This window comes from Pararge aegeria, chromosome 20, assembly GCF_905163445.1.
Source record: "Pararge aegeria chromosome 20, ilParAegt1.1, whole genome shotgun sequence".
In the NCBI taxonomy this organism is placed as follows: domain Eukaryota; kingdom Metazoa; phylum Arthropoda; class Insecta; order Lepidoptera; family Nymphalidae; genus Pararge; species Pararge aegeria.
Genome location: NC_053199.1, coordinates 6,744,309 through 6,757,963, shown reverse-complemented (window position 1 = coordinate 6,757,963; position 13,655 = coordinate 6,744,309). Strand labels below are relative to the sequence as shown.

General features: G+C 34.0%; 1 protein-coding gene across 5 annotated transcripts in view; it reads right to left on the bottom strand.

Moving 5' to 3' along the window:
- LOC120632728 (unconventional myosin-IXa-like) overlaps window positions 1-13,024 on the bottom strand; it is a 40,720-nt gene extending 27,696 nt beyond the window's left edge. For all 5 annotated transcript variants that reach the window (XM_039902712.1, XM_039902714.1, XM_039902716.1 and 2 more), the window contains exons 1-5: window positions 12,190-13,024; window positions 10,043-10,186; window positions 8,257-8,369; window positions 2,614-3,527; window positions 874-1,054 (exon numbers count right to left, since the gene is read on the bottom strand). In XM_039902712.1, coding sequence (XP_039758646.1) covers window positions 874-1,054; window positions 2,614-3,527; window positions 8,257-8,369; window positions 10,043-10,186; window positions 12,190-12,225 — 1,388 coding nt within the window. In that variant the 5' untranslated portion in view covers window positions 12,226-13,024. The remainder of the gene's footprint in view (window positions 1-873; window positions 1,055-2,613; window positions 3,528-8,256; window positions 8,370-10,042; window positions 10,187-12,189) is intronic.
- Between the last annotated feature and the right edge of the window lie 631 nt (window positions 13,025-13,655).

Below are 13,655 nucleotides of genomic sequence, written 5' to 3'. Positions count from 1 at the left end.
CAAGAAGGAGTGGTTTGTAAACTAACCCCCAGATTGATACCAAAAAAAAAAATCTTGTTTTTGCATTAGATAGTTACAATAACGTAAGGGTTAAATTGGTTAAACATAGGTTTTCAACAGCATTTACTATGAATATCCAATAGAAAGTAATACTAGCTTTCGCCTTTTAAAAATACCCTCTAGTTTTTTAATTATTATCAAACCAGGGAATTTTTTTGCTAAGGGTAAACCTATAGTTCTAAACATTACACAAAAAAAAATTACAAAATGTAATAAATTGGTTAAGTCATGTTATTAGTATATGTGTAAACTTTATATCGGAAAGAACGAGACCTCCAAATACAGGTTTTTTTTCCAAACTCAAATGGAGGTCTTAGCCTATTGTTTTATAATGAAATTTAGATAACAAATAAATAATTTTTCAATTTTTTCAATTTTCATGTTTCAATTATTACTTCAATAAATAATATATTTTTTGAAGTAATAATTGACAGACCAAACAGATGCCCCACCTGATGTAAGTGGGAAACCATAGCATATAAACAGAGCAACACTTCACAGGGCACGCAAGAAGCACACCCTGCAACATGTGTCCATCAATTCGAGGTGTAGGTGTTTTAGCGGCAGAAATAAACATGGCGATTGTACTTCCCCAGACAAGCTCTGTCACAAAAAGCTCCACAAATTGTTGAGTGTCTTGAACAAAAGGTGCAAATGATTGACCGATAAGTTTAAATATTAAAAAATTAATCATACCTATAGTTTATTTGATTGAGCAGGCGTTACTTTGCGGAAATCCATAATATATTATGTAAATTAAGCTTAATTTTCATAATATATTATCGATTTCCGCAATACCTATTTTACACATACCTATAGTTAATAACGAGTGTCTCGCCAGAAGCCCTGGCCCTCTTGGACGTGAGGGCTGCAAGTAACGTTTCTTGCTTTACTCGCAAAAGGGATGATATTAAGGACACAACTTCCGGATTGCGCACTCCCACTGCCTCATCGTGGTGGTAGGACTTGCGCTGCGGTTGGAACTCCACATTACCTGTAGAATTGGAGTGAAAAACTTGTTCATTCCATGCCTTGGAAAACTTGTTAAGCCGTCAGTTCCATTCATTATCATGTGATAATATAATTGTTAAAACAACACTTTCAAGAAACACTTTTCTATGAGTAATCCTGAATGCCTAACAGTGGAAGAGCAATAGTATGATAATCAAGACTTTTTGTTTACTGTTTGTCATTATTGAAGGTAAATTCCTTAAATTTTCTATAAAACAATGTGTATAAAGTGAGCTCCACACATAAACATGCACACATATCAGAAATTCAGACACCAACTGGCAGTTGCAAGTTAGAGTGTTAAAATCCAAAAGTAAATGTATGTATGTTTAATAAAGATCTGCACTAATAAAAATACTATTAGTATAATTTATACAAAAATATATGATAACCAAATATACTTATTTCCAACACCATAATAGCACAAAATACTAATAATAATGATCAGCCAAGAGTGTACGACAATAACAAATACTATACTGATTTCACTGAGAGAACTATCTTGAAAGGAATGTGGTGTAACTGTCACTTAATTATGCAGAATTTGGATTCAGTAAATATAATATCTTTCAGAATTATCTAGTATGCTCAATGGAGCATTTAACTAGTTTCAGTTTATTCTATACATAAAAAAAGGCTAATAAATAATCTTGACAGCGATATTATATGGATAAAAATAATCTTTATACTTTCATTTAATTTGTGTTATGGATTTCACTGTCTTTATATTTATTATATTTGTGGTTGTATCATAAAACAGTAAAAACTGATTTACAGACAGTTGTTATAACTCTCGTTTGTAATGATTAAAAACAAGTATAATTTTATTAATTTTTTTAAACTCTTTATTCGTACAGTTTTATTTTTTATAGAAATAAAAAATAAAACAAAAAATGGAGATAAAATAGCAGCTGATGATTTATATTTGCCATTATCATTATGCCTAAATAACTTTAAGGGAAACCCTATCTTAGATTTAAAAAAGAAAATCTATTTTAAGCAATTGAAAAAAAGATCCACTATGTATATAAAAAACTGGTTAATAAAATCTCTATTTACATCACATTTGCCTGATAAGGTGTTAAAACGGTCAATCAACTTTGAGATAAGGTTTATTTCCTTATCAGTACCGCATATTAGCATATTAGCATTATGATTAGCAAATACTTTTTTGCAATTATACGAAAATTGATGAACAAAAATTATCTTTTCATAGATAACTTATCTAAAACTATGAATATCTTAGACTGATAATATTGTAGGGGCTATCTCAAATATAATGCACAGAGATTGGAAATTCCTTTACCATTTCTCATGACGTCTATTATTGTACATACATATTGAAAATGTATGTATTTTTAATGTTAATCATATTAAGCTACTTGAGGAAAACAAAAGTGGTTTGCAAACTTTGGCAATTAATATATCCCTTGCTAGTTTAAACATTTCTGTATTGCTGAAGGTTTACATAGAAGATAAGAGAGAGCCTTACGCTGTTTTTACTTTTAACTGGGAGCCAATATGAATTAAAGATTCACATACCAAGAAGGAGAACCGCAGAGAGGACAGCAAACAGCCGCCGTTGCTTGTCCAAGGTGAAACCAACCATGTCCATCGACTGTTTTAACCGCGAAAACTCATATTGTTCGTCAACACCCGGCACTACACTACAACCTGTCTTTGAGAGGTAATTGTATTTGTCCACACTGAGCAAATGCAATTGCTCCTTCTCCTGCTCCGAAGCACCAGCAAGTAGATAATAGAACACATGATAGTTCCTCTCATTGCGACCTTGGCTACATATCCTGGATTTCTCCAAAAGATATTTTTGAACTACAGCACCGTGAACCATGCCATTTTCCTTGTAATTCACTTGTATGAATTTGCCGAATCTACTTGAATTGTTGTTATGCGCAGTTTTAGCGTTACCAAACGCTTCTAGCACTGGTCCGGCGCTTAATATAGTCTGTTCGACACCACTTCCATGAGATCCTTTCTGACTGAGTGCAGTGAGATGGTGAAGGAGAAAATTTGTACTCTCTGTTTTCCCTGAGCCACTTTCGCCACTTATTACGATGCATTGGTTCGTCCGCTCCCGAAGCATGCAGTGGTAAGCGGCGTCGGCGACTGCGAAGATGTGCGGAGGAAGACTCGAGCCTATCCTCTTGTTTTGATACAATTTCACATACTTCGGATTGTAAATCGGATAAAACTTGAAAGGGTTGAGGGCTATTAGTATAGACCCCACGTACGTATAAATGTATCCAGCGGCAAATCGGGCTCTCAGGTTGTCTAGCAATGTCTGTTCGTTCAGCTCGGGCAACTGGCACAGGTCAGGATACTCCCGATCTTTGGGCTGATAGAGGAATCGTTGGAAGTAATCCTTTATCAATTGCGGATCTACGGAGAAGTTTTCCATCCATGGCTCGTCGGGAATTTTCTCGCGCAAATAAAATCTGCAAAAACAAGACACAACATTTCACTTTCAATAATCTAACAGAGCGAATAAAGTAGAGCGAGTAAAGATGGACAAGAAAAAAATATTACGTTTGAGTCATTTTTAGATAATTTGAATTTGGAAATCTAAGGAATTCATGTTTAGTGCGAGAGGCAAAATTTTAGTTTAAATTTGATTGGCAGGATGGTTGTTATCACAGCGCGGCGGCGGCAGGAAGAGTGAGTCACGCGAACCAACAATATCCCCAACCGTTCGTAATGCAGTCCCTTCATTAACTCAAGTTTATTTCAAATTCACTCTAAACAGTTACATGTATCTACAAAGTCGTAATTTATTAATATTACAAATGGTAAAACTTATACAAAACGAATACTAAAAAACCATATTAAGGATACCGACGGCAAAATTACCACTAAACTTATTATTAGACGTAAATAATTATGCTGCATGAATCACTGCAAAAACATTATAAGCATTGTCGTCTACAAATAGTTGTACAGTGACAGGATAATTTAATGAAGCAGTCCATATCGACGTACAGACAACATACGTGTATAAAATAACACTCTTATAACGTCATTATAGACGCATAATGTCCTTTGAAGTCTTAAGTAATGATGTTAAAGATATTATGTATAGTGTTATGATTGTTAAAAGCCAACCATATCGCGTTTCCTTCGTATGTTTTTTAATATATGTATAATATTAAATCGCTATCGCTAACCGTATTTACATACAATTTATTGATAAGTATTTTCTCTAATACGAGCCGCTATTCTTCCTCCCAATAAATCTCAAATCTTAACCCACCGCGTCGCAAAGTCCGCCCGCGTTAAAAGTTGGTTTTTGGGTGGCGACGGTGAACAGATGCAAATTATATATTTCAAATCAGACTCATATTAGTACCAAAAAACAATTTAACAAACTCTTCAGCTATTATTTCGTAAAGATTTCTAGAAAATGTTCGTAATAACTTGTGATTTAGCCGTCCTGCTATAAACACTAACGGTTACTAAGGTTTAATAAGGTTACTCATTCGAACTTGTACCTACAATGAAATATGTCATTTTTCAGAACTATACTCAAAAATTGAACATCTTTGAGCGCCCAGTTTCATGGACAGGTTATTTATTTCTTTCCATATAGCAAAAGCTTTTGACATTGTTGAAATGCAAAAGCACTACCAAAATTGGATAGGTCGATTTTTCTTGTATCGTATCTTCATTTCGCAATTATTGTTTTATTTAGACGACCGCCCCTGACGCAGTGGTGAGCACAGTAGTTAAGAGGTAAAGGTCCCGGGTTCGATCTCAGCGTTGGCAATTTGGAAATTTATAATTTATCAATCATCTCTGGTCTCGTGTAGTGGAAGCTTCAGCCATGGCCAGCTCTATCTGCAATTATGTGCCGGTAACCGCGTAGAAGCCAATTAGGGGTACAGGATCAAAATAACTAAAATACCCCTAACAAGCGAGCCCACTACCATATAAGACTTCTATCACTTACCATCAAGTTAAATTGCAGTCAAAGGCAAAGGTAAAGTAAAAAAATACGGTTTTTAAAAAAATAAGCTAACATAACTTGACATCCAGTACTAAAATAGACTAATCTTAAAACAATAACGTAAAGCAACGGAAAAACAAATGTTTGTCATTCGAATCGATCGCTTCTAAGTTACATACATACCTATATATAGCGAGATGTTATTACCCCTTGATTGATGGACCAGTATATAATTAGGCGTATCATCAACGCATTTGCATTTTCTTTTTAATTCGGACGTGTTATTCAGTATTTTATTGAAAAGTTTATGAGGAACTTATGAAGATGTTTAGAGACAGGATGGAAATCTTCAACAGAAAACAGGCAATAATTAACAATCTTTTAAGTATGACTTTTTTTTTTAAATTCTATTATTGTATAAACAATATATCACATTATAATTATTCATTACAGCCTTCATCATTAAACCTGACTGGTATACGTGAATGCTGTGGATCCACTCTTGTGTCTCGGTGTGGAATTTAGAGGTAATAACATCTCCCTGCATATATTACTTAATAGTGTTTGCATATTGTATTGAATGTAAATATATATGTTAGCAAGGTTAGTAGTATCGTTTATACTTCGATAATTATACAGCAGGCCGGCTACTGCAATGCCGCTAATTAAGTTCTAGAGGAAAAATATCAAACATTTACCCAGACTATAAATTTATTAAATGCCAATCGTTTGTAACATAGTTATTGTTTTAAATAATGAATGCTACAGCTGTTAACGGAACGATAAAACATAGCGTTTCGTTTAGCTTACACTCACATATTCTGTGGGTATGCATAACAAAGACATTAGTTACGTTTGTTAAAAAATTATGAGCGTTTTAATTTATACTAATGCTCCGCTCGAGCTGGTATTAACGGGGATTTAGATGACAATCAGATAGTTTATACAACTGGTTTCGATCCTGGTTAGACGAATTTCAAAGAAATAAACCCCTCTGGAATTACATATAACAGAAGAAAACGTAGGTAGCACTTTGTAAGAATGTCATTTAGCATATGTAACAAGATCAATTATCAGTGAGATTACCTACCATTGCTATTTACCATTATAAAGTATGATTTTATAAAATAAATTGTTGTAAGACATACTTTGACTTTGCTACAACAATATTCCAATAATCCTGCATTTAGCGACGGTAGTGAGCCCCCCATAGTAAGTTTTCAAGAGTTAATAACTAAAAATGGCAAAAAAAAACGTGTATTGAACGGCAAACGCAGCGTTGGTAGACCCCCCACGAGGCAGATGGATGATATCAAGCGAGTCGCAGGGTGTCGCTGGACCCAAGCGGAACAAGACCCTGGTATATGGTACTCACTACAAGAAACCTATGCCGATCAGTGGACGACCATTGTTTGAAATGATGATGACGATGACGATGTATGGGAACCCAGTTAAATATTTATTTTATATTTTTTGTTGTATTTGTTCTTACAGCGGCAACAGAAATACATCATCTATGAAAATTTCAACTGTCCTAACTATCACGGTTCATGATATACAGCCTGGTGACAGACAGACGGACAGCGGAATTTTAGTTATATTACCCTATATTATTTAAATCTGGAGTCCTTCCCCACTCTCGTATTCAACTGAACGATTCATAGCATTCCCAAATATTTCATCCGGAAGGAAGGAAAGGTTTGGTTATATTCCGAATGACTAGCTAGACTATCTATTAGTGCAGCGGTGGCAGCTGATACTTCACTTTTGGGGGATCGAGTTCGAATCCCAGCACGCACCGCTTAACTCTGATGTTTTGTACGTTTTAAGCATCTATAATATCACTTGCTTCAACGGTGAAAACATCGTGAGGTCTGCATGCCTGAGAGTTGTCCATAATGTTCTCAAAAGGTGTGTGGAGTCCACCAATCCACACTGGCCCAGCGTGGTGTCTACGGCCTTAACCCCTTGTCACTGTGGGAGGAGACCCGTGTCCTGTAGTGGACGAGTAATGGGTTGATATGATGATGTATTAGTAACTTTAACTGCGTCATACAATTTCCATATATCTACATTGCGAATAAAAATTATAAAATAGGTAAGTATCAACATATTTGCGATTTAAAAGTCTTTTCGCAGCTATGTCAGTCATCGCTTACAGGTCGATGTTTGTTTTCAAAGTATGACTGGAAATAAATGCCAATGTGCACACAGATTGCTCCGGTTATTGGACGTGGAATATTTTCACGGCATTAGAATTTAACATAAACAATGGAAGACCGTTTAATGCTGGAAATAACTATATAGCTTTCCTAAAACCTACACACATCATACTCAATATAAATATTTAATTGAAATTTCGCGAAGGTCGATCTTCGGGGCAAATATGAAATCCGGGTTATGAATACACGTAAATCTATACTAATCCTATCCTACTGATATTATAAATGCGAATGTTAATAAGGATGGATGAATTGAAGTTTGTTACTCTTTCATGCAAAAAATACTCAACTAATTTAACTGTTTTGAATGGTGATAGATTATATCCTAGATTACACAGTACGAGAGTCAGATAAGAAGAGAGATATTAAAATAAATAGAATTTAGTCACCCCGGGTAAAACGATTGTATGTATCAAAAAGCCTTATATTTAAATTAAATGGCTGTTAAGTGCTGAGAGACACATACAAACACAATGCAAGTGCTGCTAGTTTAGGCAGGAGGCATTTTTATCCCGGTAAAGTCAAATTCAAAGTCAAATATTTCTTTATTCAAATAGGCACATAGATGCCACTATTGATGCGTACATTACACTTAAAATATGACATACAAGTGAGAGGATGGCGATAACTAAATTCGTAAACTTAAAACTAAAGCTACGAGGGTTTCAAACGCGCCCTGGTCTAAGAAGAAGCCCACAACTAACTTAGCCGGTTGTATTTTTTTTTGTTATCACAATCTCACATTGTCATTTAAAACTATTAAAGAACCAACCTGGTTAGAACAATCATTTACACCCAAGCATTTAAAGGGGGGTAGATATATCTCCTCCCACAGCTTAATCAACTCTCTGAGCACTGGCGCACCACATAATATACGTGTAATAATAAACGGGGTAAACTTCGGCATGATGCTATAGGTGATATGTTGGGGTATTCCACGTATCATCAGGTTATTTCAAAGGGTATCGTGTTAAATTATAGAAACCTGAAAAGCGAGCTTACCTGTAATACTGCCCCGAGTTGTTGTTAGGCCACAGCATCATGACGGCAACCGGCGATTCGCTGGGTCCCAATCGCCTCTCCTTGCACTCCCCACTGACCATGTCTCCAACCACCTGAATAACCAATTTGTATCAATAACTGCCATCCCATCGCCTCACAATACACACTTTCAACGAACTGGCATAAAAAACTGACTTGTTCATCGTGGGGAACACAGCAGGGCGCAGCTAGTTTAATTCAGAATATAGAATAAAGCCAATTTCGAGAACGCTTGCTATAGCTAACTAAACCTTTAGTTATAGCCTATCGACGTACAGTTCAGATTTTCACAAATCGCACAGGAACCATTTATTTTTGCAGGGTAAACAGTATCCTAAGTATTAATACAGGCCAGAGGGTATAATCTATCTGCAATCCAAATTTCAGTCAAATCCGTACAGTAGTTTTTGCGTCAAACAGTAACAAACATCCAAAACATTTACGTGTTTAATATTAATAGGATAACAGCATTTTATTAAAACTACTGGACAAGAGCATTCTTCGATGAGGGTCGTTGGACTTTAACTACCGGAATAGAAGGTAAAAAAAAATAGACCCAACCTAACCTATTACCTCATTGAGCTATATTTTTCCTTGCTAATCGCTAAACCAACCAAGCAGTTGTAAAAAGGATCCATTTAAAATCATATATTCAGATAAACACCATAATACATAACAAAACATTTTATCCACGAATAAGTGAAGAATTGGACAATTAGCGCGAGATAAAAGCGTGGGTCGATGAAAATAATCAAATACCGGAATATATTGTTAAGAATATTGTATATACTGTTCTTAAGATTAATTGAAAATCTGCGGCAAAATATTTACACTATAATCTATTTTAAAAGGAAACATCTGTTAGGAAGTTGCAATTGTGTGGAATTCACAGGCGCGTAGTTAATGCAGCAAAAAATTAATTGACGATATTTATCATCAGTGACTAATCTTGTCTTACGCTAAGGTATTGTTTGTAGTAAAAACACGTTTTTCATGTCCTACTCTTGTTGTTTTTTTTTTTTTTATAAATCCGCTACTACATGCTTTTATGCCAAAGCTTAGATATAGTAATTAGTACATGCCTTTTTGGAGTGTTTTTGAAAAAAATAGGAATGGTCAAATCATTAATTCTAATTCGAAAACTTGCATTCACAATTTTTAATTAAGATTATATAAAAACCGTTAAGATTTTAAAAGCTTTGTATATCAGCTAATTAAATTCCTAAAAATTAGCAGTTTATTGTTGTAATGAATATCTTGGAATTATCAGAAAGTTTTGGACTTTCTTGAAATTGGCCATTTATATTACAACTATTTATATTTTACTAGTTTAAAAAACTAGGCAATTACTGCTCAAATTCAGATTTCAATAAATCTATATTGTTTTAACTACAAAACAGTAAGGACTGGGAAAATATTCTTCCCCTTACATATGCATGCTCAAAGCACTGCCTACCTTAAATTTTCCCCTCACATCTTCCTGCTTTATGCCTTCCATGTTCAAAAACCTTGTGCACACCACTAGCATTGGATTTTCAGTCAAGAAATTTTCAGTATCCAACAAGAGTTAAGAAATATAGTGTTGACTACTCCTGAACATTGGAGAATGAGTACAACCATCAGTACCGGCCATTATTACTAACCTGTTATAATAATGGCTGGTACTTGCTTGCTGTAGATATCTTGGCCCAGCAGTGGGATCTTAAAGGGCTGGAATGTTAAGACAATGAGGATGTGATAAAAATACCTCTGCCAGCTCATATGGTCCTCCAGATCCATCGTTCAAGTTGAGTTTGTCAGCAATGCAACAAACTATCTCTTCGGAGCTTGTCTGCTTAGAGGCTTCTACTGATAGTGCCTCATATTGTGCAGAGAGTGCTCCCACAAAGACCTGTACATAATTTAAAAAGAAAGTATATAACTATAGCAAGAATACAATCTACACTAACATTATATAGGTGAAGAATTGTTTTTATGATAGAACAAACAAACAAAAAAAATCTAATGAAAAAGCCAATGTGTGTTTGCATTAGAATACAAAAAGTAAAAGCAATAAAAGTTATGGAATATCTATTTTTGGCAGAGAAATAATAATTATTATTATAAGTTATTCAATACTTTTACATACTACAGGGCTATAAATAAAACATATTCCTGTTTTACAAATTAGTAGAAATCTTGGCGAGATGTTTTCACTAATCATGAAGAATATGTTCAGTTCATGGATAATCTATTGAGAATAAAAAATATCTTTACTAAATATATATATTTCACACAGATGTGGTAGAAGTTACCTGGTATCTGATTAATGAACCAGCCATTAAGGTGGTATTTTTTGTTCAAACATCTGCCTCCTCTCTAGAACACTCCTATTATAAGCAATGCAAATGCACAGAAGAAACATTTCTACAGTTCAAAAGTTGCTAACTTGGTTGTTAGCTAGGAATTGTTCATAAGTTTAACTATCTAATTTTTAATCTGATCAATGGACATCACAGTGCATTACAGTGCTCTGGTTCAAGGTAAAGGCTCAACTCAGAACAAGGGCCAATCTTTTACTTTAAGAAACAGAAATATGTTGTTTGGCTGAAAGTAGCACATATACAACAATGATTTAAGTACAGAACTTATATGCTCTTACAATTTAAAGCAGAAATTGCATTCCACTGTTAAAATTTCAAGGGTACTTTTATATAAACTACTTTTAGAGATTTATGAAACGTGAAGTAAAAAAAATAGCCTAGGTAAGGACTTCAACCTCTCTCTTGGGAACTGAGTTAGATCCCCTGCATGCACATCTTAACTTTTCAGAGTTACATGCATTTTAAGGTATTCAATATCCCTTGCTTTAACATTGATATAAAACATTGGGAGGAAACCTTCATGCCAAAGAAATTGTACATAATGTTATCAAAGGTATGTAAAATATATCACTATGCACTTTGCCAGGGTGGTGTACTCAGGCCTAAACGCTTCTTATTCGGAGAGGAGATCTGTTTCCAGTAGTGGGCTGGTACTTATGAATATACAGAAGATGATTTTTTATATATTTTAAATATATAAGGAAAACAACACTTTTGGAAGGAGGTATGTTCTGATAGTGGTAACTCTCTCACTTCACTTCTCAAATTGGCAATTACCATAAAAACAAGTCTTTATGGGTTAAACTACAAATCAGCACTTACTTTGAAGATTGTCTTCATATCTTAGGTAAAATTAAAAGATGATTCAGAAAGCAATTACACCTAATGATTTCAATGCAATTTCTGGATACACTTTATGAATATAAACATATTTAAAAACACACATACAATGTATTGATTACCCTATGAAGCTTTGTTCAATGCAATACTAATTACAAAGCACTGATAAAAAGATGAACAAAGGTCAATTTAAAAGTATTACTATCAGTAAAAGTTAATTCAAATAGAGATTCATCCAATACCACACAGAAATGTTACTAATATCACTTCAGTGTTATAATCATTGGTAATAAATAGTTTACTCTTGTTATTCAAAACAAAAAGTAATGATAGTTTTCTCTATGAATATACAATAAGTCTTCTGGACAACTTGATATATTATGATGCATGTTTTCTATTTTAATTAAAGAATTTCTTCAGGAATGTAGGTGTACAATAACTTATATTTAACCTAAAGAATTTAGAGAAGTAACATTAGTTCCCACATGTGTGTACGTGTTCTAATATTATAAATACGAAACTGTAACCAACAAACATATTGGTTTGCCCTTCTTTCACAAGAAAATGGTTTTATGTGATTTCACACTCCAATATAGTGAAGCAGTACTCCATATGCCTGAAATGTTACTTTTCTTCTAGGAAAACCAAAGGTACAGGCAAAGTAATGAGTTGATAATAGTGTGTGACTGACCTGCACAATATATCTGTGATTTTCTGCATGAGCCATTCCTACTTCATTGTTTGACACTTCTGTGACTTTATACGATGTAACGATGCCTTAATCTCATTTTGATGCACTACAACACTTTACTGTAGTGTCTCTTGAAAATGATTTATGCAATTTTACATTTATTTTAAAATATTCAGAAACACCAGTTTTCCAGGTTGTCAGGTATCCACTGAGGATTTCTAGCCAAAACGAGAGTATCGCAGTCGATTTTAACAAGATTTGTTAAAATCTTGTTTTATCTTAGACCCCCCTTGAGGTGCACAGGTGGTAGTCAACCGTGACAAGTTCATAAAATGACATATCTGTCCATAAAGGTATTGCTCGTTGATGGCCTGCCTTTATTGTGTTCAGCAGCGGCGGAGTTCAGGTTTGCAAGTGATAATATTAGTAAAGCAACCTTATACAAGGAAGAGAAATCTCAGATGTGGGTCACATGCTGATTGAAATGAAGTCGGCCAGCTCTTCTTGCCTCAATTTAATCAGGATACTACATTAAAAAGGTGAGTTTGCACTGTACACACTGTTTTCGTATATGTTCAATGCTTTTTTCGTCGTTATTTGGAAATTACACTGTATATATTAAAAAATCACAACGAATTCGGTGTCTTCAACAACCTGTTATTTGTCATACACAAGTCTCGCTTAAGCACCACGTACTCGCACCAGATGCACATTAACAATGGGATTATATTAAATACCTTAGTTAACTTCTTATAAATTTCTATGTGTAATAGTAATATAATTCAATATACAAAATGTTTTAGGAATTGAACCACCATTTTTATTTGTATCTCGAGTTGAATTGAATCGTGTATCTATTGATAATGTTGCTATGTTAAATATTCGTATGTTTTCCTTTATTGTATCAAAACATCAGCCATTACTATTTGGTCGGGCTATACTCGACCAAAGATTATTTTACTATTTTATCATAAACAATCCTATACTTGTATTTTTTTATCTGCCAAAGACTACTTACTTATTTATTTATTATTTTTTATTAAGTGATTTTAATGCGTATTTTTCATTTATTTTAATCTATTCAGAGTGTTAATATGAATTTATACTGAAACACCTTTATTATATTTTCAGAACCAAGTTGGACATTCTAAATAAATCCGTTTATTAGTTGTCTTTGTGAATGCTGAGGATGGAGGAAAGAGGATACAAACATTATTGTTCTGCGAGGCAATTTTGAAATTCACACATCAATTTGATGGGAATTTGGAAATGACCTGCTAAAAATATTTCTTAAGGTAGATACATACTTGATATTTTGATTTGATTGTAAAAAAAAAACCATCAGACCGTAATATAAATTTGGTAAAAATGAATGTGTTGCAATCGCTTGTTTTGATAGTTGCATGACCTTGTAAGTTAAAGAAAGGATAAAAGACTTCATTTCCTCATTTATTCAACTCACCTAG